This window comes from Canis aureus, chromosome 15, assembly GCF_053574225.1.
Source record: "Canis aureus isolate CA01 chromosome 15, VMU_Caureus_v.1.0, whole genome shotgun sequence".
Lineage (NCBI taxonomy): Eukaryota > Metazoa > Chordata > Mammalia > Carnivora > Canidae > Canis > Canis aureus.
This window is the reverse complement of record NC_135625.1, coordinates 11,583,770-11,604,886: the sequence shown is the minus strand read 5'-3', so window position 1 is coordinate 11,604,886 and position 21,117 is coordinate 11,583,770. Positions and strand designations below refer to the sequence as shown.

General features: G+C 43.6%; 1 protein-coding gene across 7 annotated transcripts; it reads right to left on the bottom strand.

Annotated features, from left to right (window-relative positions):
- Positions 1-706: 706 nt before the first annotated feature.
- LOC144284252 (zinc finger protein 705A-like) lies at positions 707-20,780 on the bottom strand. Of its 7 annotated transcripts, none has more exons than XR_013352615.1 (7): positions 20,214-20,324; positions 13,842-13,927; positions 12,453-12,579; positions 11,648-11,743; positions 11,302-11,369; positions 9,350-9,424; positions 707-856 (listed from the first exon to the last, which is right to left on the bottom strand). XR_013352615.1 is itself a non-coding variant. In XM_077848576.1 (7 exons), exons 3-7 carry the CDS (start codon positions 13,851-13,853, stop codon positions 810-812), a joined length of 357 nt encoding a protein of 118 aa, XP_077704702.1. In that variant the 5' UTR covers positions 13,854-13,927; positions 17,087-17,117; positions 20,699-20,768; the 3' UTR covers positions 707-809. The 7 variants fall into 7 exon arrangements, 6 of the variants coding, with proteins under 6 accessions (XP_077704702.1, XP_077704703.1, XP_077704701.1 ...); XM_077848576.1 differs by lacking the exons at positions 11,302-11,369; positions 20,214-20,324 and adding exons at positions 17,087-17,117; positions 20,699-20,768; XM_077848577.1 differs by lacking the exon at positions 11,302-11,369 and adding an exon at positions 17,087-17,117 and having other exon boundaries at positions 20,214-20,306.
- Positions 20,781-21,117: the final 337 nt, after the last annotated feature.

Below are 21,117 nucleotides of genomic sequence, written 5' to 3'. Positions count from 1 at the left end.
TAAGAATATTTATCTCACAGACGTTCTGTACTCTTGTTGCACTTCGTTACTGTGCATCATGATCCTCTGTCACCTAGCTCTGGGTCCTCTGATGACACACAGAAACCAACGCTGTTTACTGTCTCATCACCTCACAGTACAGTTGCATATGAACAAAACCTCCCCAATAAGAAAATGTGTCCTCAAATCCTCTGAAGATTTCCTCTGCAAGACCTGTTAAGACCTGGAGATTCTTAAAATCTAAACATGTCAGATGTTGAATGACAGGTACCAGTCTCCAAAACTGTTCTGGTGTTCCCAACTCAGAGAAAAAGCCATTTGAGTACACGAGTTTCCCTCACCCACTGCTCAGTGACTCTCATCACAGTACCCAGCCCAGTAGTAGTCTGAGTACATCAGCCTGAACTACGGCAAGAACAATCACCCAGTTTCTAGTCTTTTCCATGGAGGAAGGCAGTCCTTGGCTGATTAATATTGACATTATATTTAAAATGCAAAGGCATCCCTTACTCAGCTTATAAGTTCCTGAAGATAAATTCCACAGCTGTTCTTTAGGGGAAAACTATAGCCCAGAGAAAGGTCACCAACTAGTGATTCACAACTACACGTTTATGGAAGAGTTCTGAAAACCATCTCTGGAGTAAACGAGAACTGTAGGTAATCCACACCAATCCATACCATTTAGTGAAGAGAATATTCTTAGGGATTTTCAAATTTAAAAATTGTTTTAATTAAAATATTAAGAATCAAATATAACTGGGGTGAAACAAAGTTACAATTCCTCCTGCAGCACCCAGGCAGTGGGAACCTCAGATTTCAGAACAGCAGGATTCCATGGCAGGCTGACCAGTCATGTCTGAAATTCAAAAGAAAAACCAATGAGAAGATTTTGGTAGAACTAAACTATGATAAAACATCTAATATTAAAATGGAAGGGTGAATCTGAATGATAATATAATAGCTGCAATATTATTTATATAGTAGTGATAACATTCAATTATAACAAAATATTCTAATGGTAAACATAGAAGTATGTTTCAATAACACTATACATAATCTATGCTTATACTATACTACTAGATTATTCAGTAATTACTAAAACAATTGCACTTTATTAATATCAAATTATGAAGTACTCTTAATGTATTCTACATTACTAATTTCTGTTAGTTTGATATAACACATAATACCAATACAATTTTAATGGAATGCTAAATTTCTCAAAAATATCTATATAGAAGTTACATGAGACATTGTTTGGCCAACAAAGAAAGTGATGTTCTTAAAGTCTTGGCATTTTCTGGTTCACTTTTCATGGTCATGAATATTCCATACAAAATGATTTTCATGGAAGGAAGCTTTCACTTTTCAAGTATTTTTTCAGAGCAGCTTTAGGTTTATAGCAAAATTGAAGGGACGGTACAGAGATTTCCCCTCTACTGCCTGCCTCTGCACACACACAGCCTCCTCGGCTATCAGCATCCCTCACCAGAGGGTAGGGTTTTTGTTTTTGTTTTTTACCAAGGACAGACCCACATGACACATCATCATCACCCAAAGCCCACAGTTACCTCAGGGTTCACTCTGCTGTTGTACATTCTGTGGGTTTGGACAAATGTTTAACAACATAAACCCATAATTATAGCATCATTCAGAATATTTTAACTGCCCTAAGAATCCACTGTGCTGATTAAATTTTAAAAACTGTATTTTCAAAAGAATGAAATATCTGGAAGTTATAGTTTAATGTCTCTTCATTTTCCACATAATAAAACGATTACTATTCACTCTATATTTATGAAGAGTTCCTAATACTAGTTGAAGTTCTCACTTGAAATGTTAAGTGGTGCACACTATGGCACACTGTAAATGTATCATTTTCTGGTAGAGAGTGTTTTATTTGAATATTCAAGATACTATCTACTATTTTCATCAACATTTGGCCCATGCCATAAAAATATTTTTGTGTTTATACTATTTCAAATTTCATAATAATTGCTTATATTTAAATATAATTTTATGTAATTACTCAATTTTGTTGTGGAAAAGTTTCCCTAAACATTCACAGTTCTGTAGTGCATGAATGAGCCCAGTATGAAATGTGGCCAGATGACAGACCCTAAGAAGTTTAAAATAGAATTATTTTATTCTTTCTGACTGGAACATAAGAATCCACATATTACCACACGAATCACCAATGGACATCATACATAAATTAAGATACATTTATATTTTTCCACTATCCTAGTTCTCTAAAAAATTGCTAACCTGTAATATATTCTAAAATATAATAATTCCTACTCAAAAGTGACAATAACAAAATGCCATCATGTTCCTGTATTATGCTACAGGATCATTCAATAGGATTTAGTAATTACTCATATTCTCCTGAATCAAAAACCTAGAGAAGTTCAGGAAACAGAAAGGAGATTTGTCTACCTAAAGGAGAAAATTACCATTGATCCCCTCAAAGCAGGTAAAAACTAGCTTCACAAAGGTAAACATAAACCTTTGAAACAACTTTTCTCTAGGAGACATAGCCCCCAAGCTCAGAGAAGAGCGACTCTGAAGCCAACTGAGCATCTCAAGTATGTGACCTGAACCTGTCCCCAAGCACCCTCGCTCACGGGCCCTGCCCAAGCCGAGCCCATGGGCAGTGTCATTTCATTTGGCCACATCATGTACAGTTTACACCATTGATTTTCAGAGGAAAAGCCAAGGGTTTGAGTTTTTATATTTTTAAGTTTTTATTTCAACTACTTTTCACTGTCATGAACATTCCATACAAAATAATTTTCATGGAAGAAATTGTTCACTTACTATTGGGCATATTCTCCAATGTGGCACAGGGAAGTCACTGTGACACCTGAGTGTGGCTCGCTGTTCAGTCTTTCTCCCACCCTCTCCAAGACAGCATCTGGCAGTGAGGGAGTCTCAACACTTTCCAGCCTTAAAATCGTCCAGGGCTGGCATTTGGCAGCTGGGACTGAGTTGGGTGCAGAGAGAGCTGGAGGGCAGGGAGCACCGGACAGCTGTTCTCAATACAAAGGGAACGTGAGGGACGAACTGAGCAGATCCTGAGGAGGGATCATCCCTAACGAGAAAGGACCAAGGCTCAGGGGCCACCTGGCACCGGCTATCCCTCCACTGAAGGTCATTGTAACCCCAGGCCCAGCTCCTTCCTCCTGCACTCAGGCTCACGTGGCTCCATTGTTTTCAGTCAGATTTTTATTCCCCTTCTGGTTTTACCATAAACCTACAGTCCAGAACAAATACCCCAATCCTCCAGTTCACCTCTGCTCCTACTTCTCTTTAAATTGAAGAAAGAGGATAAAGGCAAACCACGTCACCCACGGACCCGTGTGGTACCCTCTGCTAGGTCGTGGTGTGCTCCTGGGGAGCCGCAACGATGACACAGAACATCAACATCACTTAAAACCATCATATGACCCTGATGGATCAGCAGACAGACCATTCCACCCACTTATCATGTCTGGACACGACAAAGTATGAACATCATCCAAGCCACAAAGTACCACCACTCCCCACTCCCAGCCTTTGTAAGACTGTTTCTTTACAAATGACACTTGTCTTATTCTATTCATGCCTCCGCAGAGATTTCCTAAGACACTAACCAATTAGCCCTGCTTTCTGACAGCGAATAATCTAAATCGAATCACTGCTTCTTTTAACTCACTCCCCAAAATAACTAACACAAGTGAAAATGAGGCCCTTCTACCACCTTTTTAAAAAAGTATTTATTTATTCATGGTGGGGGGTGGGGCAGGCAGAGACACAGGCAGAGGGAGTAGCAGGCCCCATGCAGTGAGCCCCACGTAGCACTCAATCCCAGGACCCCGGGATCACGCTCAACCGCTGAGCCACTCAGGTGTCCCCTTTCTAACACCTTCTTAATGAAATATTCCAAAGTCTCATTTTGAAGTTTGTCTCTAGATGAAAGGAGTAATGAATCCAATTTTTGTTCAATCGCAGGTGCATTCCGGATAGTCTTTGGCGGGAGGTCGTTAACAGCTAGGTATAAAATGTGAACATACGCAGGTATACAAAGGCACACACACCTTCACAAACCTGAACCTGTGTTCTCAATGTTTAAATGCAATATCCCAGCGCAAATCGATACACTGAGCTGTAAGTCCCAGTGAGCACTGGTACACAGTGGAGCCTGGACACACTGCTGGTTGTGGACATGTGTGAGCACAAATACAGGGAATGAGGAAGACAATATGCCATCATTGGTTGGCACCCTGGAGTGACAGGAGCAAAGAAAAGGTGTTTTCAGATGTGTCTGTCCCTCAGGTCCCCATCCACTAAGGCACTAGGCCGTGAGGCAGATGCCAAGGCATCACAGTGTTGGGAGACAGAGAGGAAACTGCTCTTTTGGGGCTGTGGCCCCTGCTCATGAGTCTTTAGTCCCTGTGCTCAGTCCTCCGTTACATTTTCTGCCAACTCTCAATGAGGGGCAATTCCAACTGCAGCCATGGTGTCTGGGATGGGGTTCTAACAGAGCCAAAAAGGGAACCTCGAGGCAGATGCTCGTGGTTGAGGTGACAGATGGATCAGAGTCACATTTCTACTGAACTGTTGTTACACCGACTTGCTTGCGTCCATATTATATTTCTGCAAAAACAGATGTGCACCTTCCACAAGAAAGCAGCCAAAAGGTGCCTCACGACTGCTTCTACATTTAGTAGCAAATCATGTAAAAGATGCCGATGTTTCAAACATCTTCCATCCAAATTCCACATGTCATGATACTACGACCGTCCTCTCTGGTGATGTGTTGCCCCTCTGGCCAACAACCAAAACAAGCAGGCAAATAAAAGTTCAGGGTTGCCTCCTATTTTACTCATTTCATTTCTGAGTTGGGAGTTCCTAGAGAAAAAGTCAGAAATGAGATTTGAAATCAGAAATGATTTCAAGAATGAGAGAAGTTAACTCTTTAGGGAGCTAGTGGACCCCACTCTTGGAGTTAGGAGGGGGGGAAGGCTGCACGTAGAGGAGCCTACACTGCTGCTCCGACGTTCCCGGGCCCTAAATCCATGGGCGACCTGTGGGCTCCACTGCTTTCTTCGGCAGCCATGGGGACATTTCATATCCTGTTGCGCTCTCCCAGCTCCAAGATCATCTCCTTCCATAAGAAAGCATGTGTCATCCCATGATTCTTGTTCTTTAGCTGGTGTCCTCTTTTTCAACTGAGGTAGAATTCACATTCCATAAAATTCACTCTTTCAACTGTGTTTCTAGTATATCCACAAGGCTCTATTAGCATCACCACGAATTACAGAACATTTCTGTCACCCTCCAAGAAGCTCTGTGCCCATCAGCAGTCATTCGCTCTTCCTCCCCTCCTCCCAGTCCCTGACAACCACTCATCTACTCTGCCTCTGTGAGCCTAACTGGACGTCTCACATGAACCAAGTACCTGGTGTGTATCTTTTGTGTCTGGCCTCTTCCACTTAATATGATGCTTTCAAGGTTCATCAATGTAAGAGCACAGATTCAGCATTTCATTCTTGTTTTAATAGTTGAGTAACTTTTCATTGTATGACCATGGCACATTTTGCTGATTCATTCCTCAATTTATGGGTATTAAGGGTGTCTCCACTTTTTTGACTATTATGAAAATTGCTAAGAACACTCACATGTACATTTTTGTGTGAGCATGTTCTCAATTATGGATATATCCATAGAAATGGAATTGCTGAGTATATGGTAACTCTTATCCTTTTGAGGAGGGACTGCCAGGCTGCCTTCCACATCAGCTGCACCACTTTACATTTCTACCTGGAGCGCATGAGAGTTCCGGCTTTTTCACGTCCTCTCAAACACTCACCATCTGTCTTGCAGCAGCCATCCTAGTAGCAGTGTGAAGGTATCTCATTGTAGTTCTGATTCATGTTTCCTGAATAACTAATGATTTTGAGCATCTTTTTGTATTCTTACTGATCACTTTTCAACTGGAAAAAGATCTTTTCAAGGTTTTTGCCTGCTTTTAAATTTGGATTATTATTTAGACAATTTTTGAGTTGTAAGAATTATGAATTCTGGATACCACACTCTCATCAGATCTTTGATTTGCCATTATTTTTTTTTAAGATTTATTTATTCATGTGAGATAGAGAGAGAGAGAGAGAGAGGCAGGCAGGCAGGCAGGCAGAGACACAGGCAGAGGGAGAAGCAGGCTCCATGCTGGGAGCCCGACGTGGGACTCGATCCTAGGACTCCAGGATCGTGCCCTGGGCCAAAGGCAGGTGCTAAACCGCTGAGCCACCCAGGGATCCCCTGCCATTATTTTCTCCCATCGTGTGGGATGTCTTTCAACTTTGTTAGTGTCCTTTGAAGCACAAGCATTTTCACTTCAATGAACCCAATTTATCAATTTTTTTCTTTGGCTGCATGTGCTTTTGATATTGCCTAATCATAGATTTTACTGTTTTTAGTAATCTGTACACCCAATGTGGAGCTCATGACCCTGGGATTAAGTCACATGCTCTTCTGACTGAACTAGCCAGGTGTCCCCAAGAACACCAACATTTGTCTTTGTTTTCTTCTAAGAGTTTGTGACATTAGCTCTTATATTTAGCTAATTCACCCATTTGGGTTTTTTTTTTTATGTTAGGTTAGGTAGGGGTACAATTTCTTTTCTTTGTATATGGGATGCTTAGTGGCTCCTGTATCATTTGTTAGAGTAACTATTATATCTTATACTGAATATTCTTGAAACATTTGTCAAAAATAAATTGACTATGAGGATTTATTCCTGAACTCTTGCTTCTAGTCCACTTAAAAGGAAGTCTATTATTCTAGTGCTAGAGTCGTGATTAATGTGCTTTGTGGTAATACTTCAAAGAGAGACATGTGAGTAGTCAATTTTTCCTTTCAAGATTGTTTTGTTTATTCTGGGTCGTTGCATTTCCATGTACATTTTAGGGCCAGCTGGATTTGTGATAAAGATAACACTCAATCTGTAGGTAAATCTGGGAGAACTGCCATCTAATATTAAATCTCCTATTCCATAATAACTTTCATGGCGTTTCAGAATTTTCTTTTTATAGTAGACTTTATTTCTTTCAAAATATTTTGTTTTCAGAGTAGAGATCTACTTATACTTATGTTAAATATATCCTAAGTATTTTATTTCTTTTGGTGCTAATATAAATGCTATTAAATTTTCCAATCTCTAGGATCCAATTTTGGATCAAAGATTGCTTTTAATGATCTTGCTACTTTCCTGTGCTCTAGAACATTTTTCAGCTTTGTCTTCAAGGAAATTGTCATTTTTGTAGAGTTATAGAGTATGAGCCAGTTTACCACAATTTCTCAAAATGGTGTTTCCTTCTGTTTTCTTATGGTGAGATTTAGTTTACGTGTTATTCTCATTCTTTTTATTTTCATTTTTCAGGAACACTACACAAGTGACATTTGGTCTTTCTCAGTGATTTATACCAGTAGCTACACAGTATCAATACTTCACATGATTTTTTTTCATTGATGGTGTAAATTTCAATTACATGCTTAAAGTGTTTACTTAACACACTAACCTTTTTCACTATGGTAGTTTTAAGTGGTGATCTTTTTCCTACCATTCTGTTTTTAGTCACTATTCTACTATAAACAGAGTTTCATTTCCCTCCACATATAGAGGCACGTATGTGCTTGAATAGGTGAATCTTTCAATGTGCTAAAAAAAAACCCATTATTTTTATTATGTTGCTGATGTGGTTCTCCCCAATAGGGGGCCCCTTTGATCTGCCCCATTTCCTTTTCACTGGTCCAACCCTCCCTTTTTTTGAGTACTTTCTTACTTTGCAGAAGATACCTACTTTCCATCCTCAATACCGATCCTGTATTTGCCTGCCTCAATCAACTCTTTCTCCAAGGAAGCCTAGTTCCTAACACACATAGTGAAAATTTAGAAACTAGTATTTGAGTGATTTGTCATTGTGACTGAGGTATCCCTGCTTCTAGGCCCTTTCAGGGGACAGGGTCAGGAAGCACATAGCAGGTCTGCACACATGCACAAGAATACATATCATTGATTCATTTTAATTAAGTCTAATTCCAATCCAATGCCCTAAGACATATCTTCTTCCTCAAATATTTGTGTCTCCTTTTTCCATTATCAGGTAAAACTTTGGCTGAACAACCTAAATATTTAATCACATAATCATAAAACACATAAAAAACCTTCCAAAACTGCTACATTCACACCACTGGAAAAAAAAATCAAATAGGCATAAAGATAATTTGCAAGTATTTCTGTATTTTACTTGAGTGTATATAGTAAAAACACCATGTTCAAAAATTACTTGAATTTATTTTATTTCATGATTATGCTAGTTATTTGATGTTAGGCTCCTTTGTTTTTCTTTTTTTTTTTTTTTGGCTCCTTTGTTTTTCAATTTTTTTCCACTCATCCTTGTTGACCTTAATTTCATGGAGTATACCAAAAAAAAGTGTCCTCCTCCTACCATCTACTCAATATTCCTCTCCACCCCCTATAGGTTACTTTTATTGGTTTTCCTCTCTTCACATATTCAGGGCCAGCAGCAGACTGTCTCTGGCTTCACGTTTCTCTGACATCTTCTGTCTCTGACCTGCAGATCCTCTTCAAAATGGCTTGCCTTATTAGGTTATGCTTATTCTGGGAAAACTCCCTTGTTACTATCTCGTAATCAACCAGTTAGAAACCTTAAGACATCTGCAAAACCCCTTCCCCATTGCCATATAATGAGGAGAATGATATTACACCACATTCAAAGGTCCAGAAGCAAAAGGAGAAATTTATACAGGTATGAACCCAAGGGAGCATAATCTTGGGGACAAATTAGAAAAATTACCCAGAGTCTGAGGTTCTAATTTATATGCAATAACTGTGTGGGGGTTTAAAGAAAGCGCTAGAGGAGAAGAAAAAGACTTACATTCTACCCAGACCCTCTACCACTGTCCCTCCCAATCTCTCACCTCAGATAGGACTCCTGTGCTCTCTCAGTGTACCCCATATTCTTCTATCCCATCCTTTAACCTACCTGGACCCTCTTCCTGAGGCCTGTGCACATTCTGGGTCACCAGTACGTGTCACAAAGCCCTGCTCTTCCCCTGCTCAGGTCACTTTCAGTATCGTGGCCTCTCTATGACCTTGAGTCCACCTCCAGATGCCCTCTTCTGCATCCTCATGAAGTAACTTGGCTCCCATGGCTTTCCCTCCTTTCTGCTTTTGTTGAACCCTACAGTCACCAAATGCTCCCTTTAATCTATCCCAGCTCCAACAGCACCTGGTGCCTCAGGTGCCAGCCATGTACTTGCCTCTTCACCCACTTGTAATCACTTCTCCCTCTGCCGTGGTCTCCTGGCTTTCCATCCCCTCTTTCCCTCGACTTGTTCAAGATAGGACTGCTTGTCGCTGTACAACAAGGAAAACACCAACAGTCCAGATATTTTAAAAAGAGAAGTATTATTTTAACAATGGACAAATTCACAAATCAAATGTTTATTCTTCTATGTTTGTATTAATTTTTACCATGTATGTATATTTTTAAACACTGATACAATTAAATCATATTATTTTGTATCACAACCTTCCAGTTTATCTAGGTTATTTTGTGATTGACTCAAATCTCTGTAATTATGGCTAAAGCTACATAAAAATATAAACTGAAAAACAGACTTTTGAGGAAATACTTTTACTGATTTCAAGTACTAATCCAATTGAAATAATTTATTCCAATGTTTTATTGTTACAAGTCCTTCACAAAACATTCCTGATCACAGCACAAATCTCTGTTTTCATCTTACATTGTTTAGCAAAGTCCAACACTCTGATGAAGTGTGGGTTTCAGGACTCTCGACAGAGCCTGTAGTCTCTGCTGTAGAGTTTGCTCTTGGTGTTTAAGGATAGATGATAAATGATGGCACACTGTGAAGGCACAGGACTGTACACATACAATTTCTCCCCCTGTACACAGGACTGTACACATACAATTGAGCTCTCTGGTGTGTGTCAAAGTCTGAAGTCAGTTCTTCCCTACATTTAGAATATGGGTTCTTTCATATGAACTAAGGTCAGAGACTAATGGTTTCCATTCTATGTGATTATTTTAACAGAAAAGTAAGACATTTATCTAGCATTCTGGACACACTGATTTCATATACTGGGCTCCTCTCAAGTATAAAATTGCTCACGCTGTTTAAAGCTGGAGTTTTGGCCAAGAAATTCCTATGACTTTTCTTCAGTGTGATTTCTTTAATGTTGACTAAAGGAGGAAGGACGATAGAAACCTTTTCCCACATTTATCACAGATGTAGGATTTCCTCCCTGTGACTTCTTATGTGTGAATGTAAATTAGCATTTTTTAAAATTAGCATTTCGGCTGAAGTGTTTCCCAAATTCATTACATTTACAGGGTTTCTCTCTGGTGTGTGTTCTTTGGTGTATACCTAGCTGAGGGCTCTGATGGACTCCTTTCCTACATTCATTACATTTATAGGATTTCTCTCCTGTATGAGTTCTCTAATATAAATAGAGCTAAGTGCTGTGAAGAAATCCTTTCCCACATCCCTTACACTTAAAAGGTTTCTTTCCTGTGTGGATTCTTTGCTGTGAGTAAACAATAGCCTTCTGGCTGAAGCATTTCCCGCATTCATTACATTTGTAGGGTTTTTCTCCAGTGTGTGTCCTTTTGTGTATGGAAAGGTGAGTGCTCTGGTGGAGTTCCTTACATGTACAGGGTTCCCTTCCCCATGTGACTTAGCACACACTGAATCACTGTGGATCTGTAAGTGAAAACTTCCCGATATTCATCATATTCATAAGCATCCTTTCCAGTGTGAAATCTTTGCTGTTCGAAGATGTGAGGCTGTTAAAGAATTTCTCATATACATTCATTAATTCTTTTCTCTACACGACTCCTATGTTGATCATGCAGTGAACATCTCCTGTTAACATCTTCACTGTTATTTACATATGCCATGCATGTTATTTTCTACAAGAGATTTCCTTTTTCATAACATCTCAACTGCAGGACTATCAGATTTACATGAAGCATTTCATTAGTTTCAAAGACTAGATGCATGAGCCATGTTTATGTGGCTGTCCTTTTATAAGAATCCAGGTAGTGGCTTGGTGCAACACCTTAATTTTCTCCCTAAATTCAAACCACCCAAAGCTTTCTGCTGGGGGAGTGTTTATACCCAACTGAAATTGGTCATGTGCTGCATTCTAAAATCTGTTAGCTCCCATGTCTTTACTGTTAAGGGAGGGTTCACCCCCCGAAAACTTACCACTGACATGCAATCAGATGAGTCCTTTCTGCAGATGTCTTCTTGTCTCTTAAGACTACTTTTCCTATCTGAAATAATATAAACAAAACGAACTGCTACTGTGCACGAGAGCATGGAAACTGTTGAAAATGCAAGGCCTGTGTGCATTTCAAATACTGACCCTTACAGAGGGGAAAGATGTGAAAAGAAGGAATGTATCAGTGAGTTGAAATGTATTTCAGGAAAGTGAAAATGATAAAGTGTTTTCAGGATTGAAATAAGATGTCTGCTGCTGACATGTCCCTGATCCTGTTCTCCTCATAACAGGATCTTCCTGGTGTTGTGCATACACAAGCCTGGAGCTCACCTGGACTCAGGCCTTGGGGAAATCCTCTTCCCTCTCTCCACAGCTCCACTCCTTGTTCCAACTGGGAAATCACATCTGATTTGCAAAGTTGATACCCTGTTTGTGGGGAGGAAAAGGCATATCAATTTTAGATTCTGTGCAGAGAAATATCAATGATCTTTAATCTCAGGGTAGGATACCAAGGAAGAACAAGGACCAGTGAAGCAGAGCCCAAGGAGGAACACTTTGAACACTGAAAATACCAAGGTCCTTCAGCACAGCAGGAAGAAGATCCTGACACTGGGCCAACACGGGGAGATTTTCTGGCTACTGATATGTAGGACCCAGGTCAAAAATAGAGCGAAGAATCTTAGTGTTTTTAACAAAGGAAAAATTTTTTGTTCCTACAGTAGCATGAAATTAACTTTTTAAAAAACTAAGTACACACAAGCTGCACCTCAATTGATTTCTTTCCAGAAAGAGATAATAGATATTATTTTCATAAATGGGTATTTAACCAGTTGAGTGTGGAGAGCAGAATAGTTACTTAGTAATGCTTAGTGCTTTCATTCACTTAAAATATTCACTGAATTTCCAGTACACTACTGGGCATCAGAAGTCCCAAAGCAGGACAGACATGAAAGAGGAGTCAGGAAAAGTATATATTATTTTGGGGTGACAAAATATGTGTACATCAGTAAATAAATAAATAATGTTCAAGTAGTTTTAAGAACCGTAAAAGAATCTGAATAAAGGCTTAGAGGGAAGGGGGATATGAGAAAGCTGGATACTTGCTGAATAACTACACCAGTGTTGGCAGACTCACCCACGGAGACCAGATGACTGATGTTCTCCAGCATCACATCTCGGTACAGCTTTCTCTGGGACGTGTCCAGGAGGGCCCACTCTTCCTGGGTGAAGTCTACAGCTATATCCTTGAAGGTCACTGATTCCTAAAACATCAGACATGTTGATGCAGTTGGGGCCTTCCCTGCCAAGGGCCATGGAGGTGTACTGGACGTGATAGTGCTGTACACAGAAAGGTCATGCTGTGTCCAGGGTCCCAGTCCAATGCTTCTCTATGCTGCCTTGTCATGTATCTTTCACACATATTCACAGAAATATAAACACACTTTGCAAACATGACTTCATGATAAACAATTATCTCATGAGGTGTGCTGGAAATACCTGGGACATGGCACTGCCCTACTTTCCGCAGGACTGAGTGGGGGCTCCTACATGACATGGATAAGCAAATGAGGCCTCGCTCATCTCTACATGGCACACACGTTCATGATAAAGTGTAAGATGTACAATCCGGAAGCAGAACCCCAGGGGCCATAAGACTGCTGTAGGTAAGGAATGTCCTAGCCTGCCCGTCCATTTCAATCTTCTCAGGCACTTCTGAGCATTGCTTATCACTGTCCCTCCTGTAAGGTCACCCCATCTATATGCTAATGTGTACTGGAAGCTTCTCAACTGAACCTGATCTTTCCAGTCCTGCAAAATTTGCTACAGGACCCTCGGTTTTATTCTATTATAATCCTTCTCAATGTACAGCCCAAATTAGAAATATATTACTCACCAGACATTTGTTTTCAAATTTGAACGAATTTTTAACAATGGACAAATTCACAAAGACAGTACTTGGGTTGTTGGGAATGAGTGGTAAGAAGAATTTTTCTTTAAGTTATTAAAGTGCTCAAACATATTCCATAAAAACTTTAGTAAGTTAAAAACTGGAGGAAATAAATCAATGATTCCTCATTTCTCTCTTGCTCCCCACCCCCAGTCTCAATGCTGTAGGGCCCTCCTCTGCAGCATCTGAAACCCTGGATGGACCGAACTCACCTGAAGGAACCTCTGCTTCCCCACAGGTGGTAAGCTCCCACTTACTCTCATTTCTGTCACCTGTGTTCACCATAGGCCTAAGCCCACTGCAGACACTAAGCTGGTTAAGCAGTGAGTCACTTCTCAGCTGGGATCATGGGATGGATAAGAAGAAATAACTTTTCTGCAAGGACATCTTTAAGGGATGGGGAACACAGTAGAGTAAAACTGGGTATCAGATTATTTCTCGATCAAACCTGACCTGCCACAGCCCTCCCTGAGTCCTGGTGAAGTGTGACTGGCAATAATATTTCATAGGGGCACAAACAATCTGCTCAGTCCCTGGCAAACCAGGTATCCATGAGGAAGAGCAAGTCCTACTCACCTGTGCTTGCATTGTCTAGAACTCAGTTGCCCCTTTCTTCCTGTGTATTCTCACCAAGGGACAGTCCAATAACTAAGCAGACAAAGCTGAGGAAAGAGAAAGAACCCATGAGACTTGTCTTTTCCAATATTCCTAAATATGCTCATCTTCAATCTGCAGATCTCCCCCCACTCACAGTCCAACTCACATGTACCTGCAGAGTAAACAAGGACAAACAGGGAGGGGACTCCCCTCTCCAAGAATCAAAGACTTCAATAAGAAGTCTTTGCCTGTTATGCACGTAAAGAAGATATAATATCGCCATTAAAGAGCTAGCAAAAGCACAGGTATGTCTAGTTTAATTAGACTTGGTCTTTAGAGGTTCTACTTATTTCCATCTCTGACCCAAATCTCAGGAGAACCTGAGTCCTGTCACATGGAGATTCTTGTATCCATAACTCAGGACAGCATTTTGGAATTTCCTATTTTATCATTCTTAGTGAGGTCCACTGGCATTGTTTTCAACACCCATCTCAGCTCATGAGTGCCCCATGTTCTCCCTCAAGCAACAGCTGCCCTCAGTTACTGTGGCTCCTCCACATGTAGGATTCAGGCAGTGTTAGTGCCTCAACCCAACTGTATATGTCATGGCCTTGGATATGTGGCCAAGCAACTATGGCATGTCTTTAAAGGTGGGCTGGAACATTTTAAAGACCCAAATCCTGCTCAAGTATTCAGTGATTCTCATCATGCAAGCTAGCACATACAACCTCGTGCATGGGAAAGAGGCAGGAGGATGTATGTCATAATACTACATAGTAGGGATTGCTGCATAATCCCCACAGAGAAGACAGGCTTATAAAATGTAGAGGGAAGGGGTTTAGTTTTAGAGTTAATTTATTGACTTCTTGGGGTCTGGAGTTTTAGTCATTTTTATCAACAAGATGATCTCTGCATTTCATAATTTAAGTATATAAAATAATTTGTTACCCCTACAGCACTACCTCAAACAATGTTTATAAATAAATACACTGCATCAACAAACACTGATGTCAAGAATAGGATATGATTAAAACCCACTAACCTTGAGGACCTGGAAAAAGAAAACTACTACTGATACTAATTTAAACTCTATAAGTAGAGTTTACATACATGTTGACATACATTCTACTTAATATTCAATAATAATCCTGTTTTTATGGATTACTCACACATTTAACAAGTAATTTGCACAAGTTCAGAAAATTTTATTTATGACATAACTACATGGTTAAAAACTGACAGCAAGAATTTAAAATTAGTTTTGCCTATCTCTGTCAAATAACTAAAGGATTTCATCTTGAAGGACACTAGACACCAGAACCAGTTTTACCTGACTACATCTACAGTCAGATCCATGACCAGAGACTCCTCCCTCAAAACATCCTCCTTGCAGCCTTTCCTACAATATCTCCCCATGTCTAGGATCTCTTATGGGGAGATCTCCAGTTCAGGACTCTAATTTCCAAAATCAGCCCCCACATGTAATTTCTTTTTTTTTTTAAGATTTTATTTATTTATTCACAAGACACACACACACACAGAGGGAAAGAGGGAGGGAGGGAGGGAGGGAAGGAGGGAGGGAGGGAGGGAGGCAGAGACACAGGCAGAGGGAGAAGTAGGCTCCATGCAGGGAGCCCAACGTGGGACTGATCCCAGGTCTCCAGGATCACGCCCTGGGCTGAAGGCGGCGCTAAACCGCTGAGCCCCTGAGTTGCCCCGCACATCTAATTTCTGCTGATCAGCATAACATACATTTGCTTATTTCAACTTATACATACCGAGACCAACAATTCTAATGCCCCTTAGTCATTTCCAAAATCTGCTAATCTTAGATGATGCCAACAGCTCACCTTCCCTTGGCTGCACCGTCACAGCTCAGAATTAGGTATTGAGCTATTCTAATTACAAGCTCACAAACCTCCCAAAAGCTTTTTCTTAATATCTGTCATCCTACTTTGGCTTAACAAATCACTCTGCTATGCTTCATTAATAAGTTAATATTTCCTATGCCTTTCCAGTTCTCTAATCTCACAAATTCTCACCTTTTCCTTTAGCTTTCAAAAACGGTTTCACTTCCTACTACAGAGATGACCCTGATAATTTGAAGAAATACTTCAGCTCCCTGGCAGGAAACCTACAATTATTCCTGATTTCCAACCTATCAGTATATCTGCTCTTGTAAAAACTGAAAAGTAATCTCTATTCCTAATTAAATCCAGCTTCTTCAATTCTATCTTCTCCTTTCCTCCTCCTTCAAATATTTTGTTATTGATTATAAGACAAATTTCTTTTACCAGTAACCCCTTCATCATTTCCCTATTCATCTCCTTTAACTCAATTAGTCTCTCCATTCTTCTAAGAAAAACCTGCTCTAAATCAATTTACATCTAGTTGCTGACACATGACCTTTTCCCTTCAAAATGAACCTGAATAGTACGTACTTATTTACAATTTCTTCACATTCCCTTACTTTGACTTAACAAAAACCACTTATAATTTCCACATTAATAAATCTTGTTAAGATTAGTTATTTCCCCATAATTAAATCCAGCGAGTGTTTCTTGGCCTTTTACTTGGAGCCAAAGCAGTATTGGCACATGATATTCATTTGGGAACTTTTTTCCTGTAGGCGTTTCCTATAGATCAGTTTTGTAATTGCCTTTCAAAGAGTCTAATCACTCCTTCCAGGAGTTCTTTGCAAGGCCCTCCTCAAACAACAGTTGATAGATCTCAAGGTTCAATTTTTAAAAAAGATTTTATTTATTCATGAGACAGAGAGAGAAAGAGGGGGGGGGAAGCCGGCTCCATGCAGGGAGCCCGACATGGGACTCAATCCCGGGTCCCCAGGATCGGGCCCTGGGCTGAAAGCAGCGCTAAACCACTGAGCCACCTGGGCTGTCCCTCAAAGTTCAATTATACCTTTTTTAAAAAAATATTTTATCCATCTATTCATGAGAGACACAGAGGAAGAGAGAGGCAGAGACATAGGCAGAGGGAGAAGCAGGCTCCCCATAGGGTGGGGGGGTGGGGAGAGCCTCGATGTGGGACTTGATTCCAGGATCATGACCTGAGCCAAAGGCAGATGCTCAACCACTGAGTCACTGAGGTGCCCCCAATTGTACCTCTTTTATCTCCTCTTACAATAGACTACCTTGGAAATCTCACTACACTCACTTGCTTCTATTTCTTCCACGGTTGTCTGTAAACCATAACTAAAAACATACCTAGATTCCTTTTCTGTACTGGAATCTCCACCTGCATGTAAAAGGAAAGAGACTTCAAAACAAAGCCATTAACTCTTCTTCCACAATAAAAAGTTCTTCCCTTCTGGTCTTTCAAGTCTGATAATGGTTCCACCAGATGTCCAAGGATTAATCTTTGACATTACTTTTCAGAACCATGCAATTAAGCACCACTGTTATCTCTACACTTATCACTATTATCTTTCATTTCCTCCCTGATATCTACACATATATGGCCACTTCATACTCATCAAGTTTCAGTCTGAGATTAAATGCCATACTTCAAAGATCCCTCCTTTAAATGATTACCTAGGTTGTTCCTTCTCACCTCGTTGCCTTGAGTAGAACCTCACTTTTTTTTCTTCAGATTATTCATCTAATTTCTCACTAAGAATTTATGTATTTCTTTGCTCCTTTCTTTATTGACAAGACTATCTGCAATAAAACCACCTGGTTGAACAATTAACTCTTAATTTCGGCTCCGGTCATGATCTCAGTGTTGTAAGACAGCCCCACATCTGGCTCTGTGCTGGGGGTGGGCCCTGGTTAAGATTCTCTCTATCCCTCTGCCTCTCCTAAGAGAAAAATTATCATTATAGAAAAAAAATCTGCATCTACGTGATCATTTTGCAATATATACAGATATCGAATTATATTGTACATCTGAAATCAATATATTTTTACCCTATTTAGTAAAAAAAAAAGGTGTCAGAGGAAGGCAAAAAAATGAATTTTAGTTTTGGCTCATCTCTAACTACTTGTCTTTGATTAAATTTCTAATCTCAAAATGTATCCTTGTTTTCTCCTTACTAGTCAGAACAGGTTATTTTTGCAAGCCTGGGAAGCCCCCTTTTCACCTCAAAAGCTCTTCTGCAGACCCTTCCTGGATGTTGCTGGCACCCAAGAGACAAGTCTTCCCCATTCCCTGGGCTCAGAGGCTGCACAGCTGATCCATAGTTGTTGTGAGAAGTAGCTAATTCAGGAAGCTGCTCTTCACTAATGCCTTCCTACCGAGCGAGCACCTTTGAGCCTTGTTCCTCTCTTGTTGCCATATTTGAACTTGTTTTAAAAAAACACTGAGCTAGAAACACACTGGTGACATTTTTGAAATTAAAAATGGGGCTGGGCATGAGAGAAGAGCTGTTTCTTCTCAAACCTAGAATATAGTCAAGAAACAGAACACTTTGAGGGTCATACATGTTTTGACACAATCGAAAAAGCCAAGCCACCCTGCATCTCTCCGAGGACATTCATCTATGTCTTATGGGCTCTAAGTCAAGACCATAAAGATTTTAAAAACATTAGGACCCCTCAGGGACCTGGGTGGTGAAACTGGTTAAGCCTCGGACTCTTAGTTTTGGCTCAGGTCATGACCTTGGGGTCATAAGATGGGGCTCTGCACTCAGCACTAAGTCTGTTTTTCCCTCTCCCTCTGCTCCTTCTCCTCCCCTCCATAAATAAAAATAGGTCTTAGCATGCATATTTTAAAAATTATAAAATTAGGACCCCTGGGGGACCCACGTGGTGAAGCTGGTTAAGCCCTGGACTCTTGGTTTCAGCTCAGATCATGACCTTGGAGTCAGATCTGGCTCTGTGCTCAGCATTGAGTCTGCTTGTCCTTCTCCCTCTGTTCCTTCCCCTCCTCCCCATAAGTAAAAATAAAATACCAAAAAAATATTTTTTAAAAATGATAAATTAGGACCTTTCACGATACTTGAGCCATAATTTATAAGTCATTTGAGTATAAGCAGAACGTGTTTTAACAGAAGATAGAGAATGTAGACGTCACAGGGCATCTCTGCGATAAGTAAGCCAATGTGAAGGCTCGCACCCTCACCGGGAGCACCGCTGGGAACATGGCCGGGAGCACCACTGGGAACATGGCATGGAGCATGGCCGGGAGCACTACTGGGAGCATTGCCGGGAGCACTGCCGAGAACACCAATGAGAGCACCACCAATGAGAGCACTGCTGGAAACACCACCGGGAGTACCACCGGGGGAGTACCACCAGGAGCACTACCGGGGGCACCGCTGAGAGTACACCTGGGAGCATGGCTGGGAGCTTAGCTGGGGCACCGCTGGAAGCACCGCCAGGAGCACGGTAGGGGGCACAGCCGGGAGCATCACTGGGAGCACTATCTGGAGCACCACCAGGAACACAGCCGGGAGCTCGGCCAGGAGCACCGGTGGAAGCACTGCCAGGAGCACGGTAGGGAGCACAGCTGGGAGCGGTACTGGGAGCAGGGCAGGGAGCACTACCGGGAGCTTAGCTGGGAGCACTACTGGGAGCACAGCAAGGAGCACCGCCCAGTGCTTGGCTGGAAGCACCGTGGGAGTACAGCCAGGAGCACCACCAGGTGCTTGGCTGGGGCACAGCCGGGAGCACCACCGGGAACATGGCCAGGAGTACCACCAGGAGCTCAGCCAGGAGCACCGCTGGGAGCATCACGAGGAGCTCTGGCAGGGGCACAGCCAGGAGCACCACCGGGAGCACCACCAGGAGCTCGGCCGGGGGCACAGCCGGGAGCACCTGAGGAGCTCGGCCAGGGGCACAGCCGGGGGCATGACCGGGAGCACCGCCAGGATTTAGGCCGGGAGCACCGCCGGGAGCACCACCAGGAGCTTGGTCGGGAGCATCGCCGGGAGCACCACCAGGAGCATCGCCAGGAGCACCGCTGGGAGCACTAGCAGGAGCATCGCTGAGAGCACCCCGGGAGCATGACCGGGAGCACCACCAGGAGCTCGGTCGGGAGCACCGTAGGGAGCACTGCAGGGAGCATCGCCGGGAGCTCGGCTGGGAGCACCAGCAGGAGCTCAGCAGGGAGCACGCCCGGGAGCACCGCCACCCCTCCGAGTCCCCGCTTCCGCCCTGCCGGGAACCTAGCTGCGAGGGTCCCCGTCCGGGTCCCTGGGATGCCGCCCCCGCCCGTCGCCCGCAGCGCTGCTCGCCCTCCCGGCGCACAGGGCATCCCTCCCTCAGGACCCGACAGGCCGCGCTCCACACACCCGCCACCCTCCCCCGCGGCCTGGGGGCGCACTCCCTACTGAACTGACTCGGCCCGAACCAAATGCTGCCGTTTCACACGCGGCCGCGACCCTCCGCACACCTGCCTTCCCGCCTTCCAGCACCGCCTCGCCGCTCCCGTTTCCCGCGACCACCCGCCCGCCAAGGCGACGACCCCCGAGCCGGGAGCGCAGCGACGCACGCACGGCCCCTTCCGCCCGCCGCCGGAAGTGCCCCCTTCCCGCCCGCCGGGCGGCCCCAACACCCCGACTTCCGGGGCCCTCCTGCGCCCCCGCCCACGCGGTTCCGTCTCACGGCCGCTGCATTAGGTCCGGTGCCCCGCCCCCCGCCGGCCGCCGCCGCGACCAAGCCGCCCGAATGCACACCCACGGGCGCCGCCCGCCACCACCTCGCCGCGGGCCCCTGCACGACGGGCCCCGCCGCCCCCGACGCGGCCCGACGCCACCCGGGAGGGCGAGGGAGCACGTGCGGCGGCCGAGACCCAGTTCTCCCTCCCTGCGGACGAAGGCCCGCCCTCGGCGGCCGGCAGCCCCTCCCGCAGTCGGGGCGCTCGCGGACGGCACCCACCGCAGGCGCGGCCCCGGTCGGTCCCCGGGGAAGGTGGCTCCCGCTCTCGCGCAGACGCGGCGGCGAGGGCCGGGACGCAGTGCGCATGCGCGCCACGTGGGCCCGGGCGGCGGGACGGCGCGCCCCCTGCCGGCCGCCGGGTGCAGCGCAGGGAGCTCCGAGTCGCGGGGTCCCGGGTGCGATCCTGGCAGGTGTCCTCGCAGGGGGACCGGGAGGCGAGAGCCCAGGGAGGAGGGGCGACAAGGGGCCCGTGTAGCGGTCACAGATGGAGGCTCCTAGGAACTCCTGCGCTAACAGGAATGAGGACGGTTCCCTACCGACATGCAGGCCTGTGCCCCGTAGTGATGAGCGGGTGGCGGGACGCTCCCCCGTGTGCAGGCTCAGGTGAGGGCCCGCGCGCTGCTGCACCTGTCAGCCCG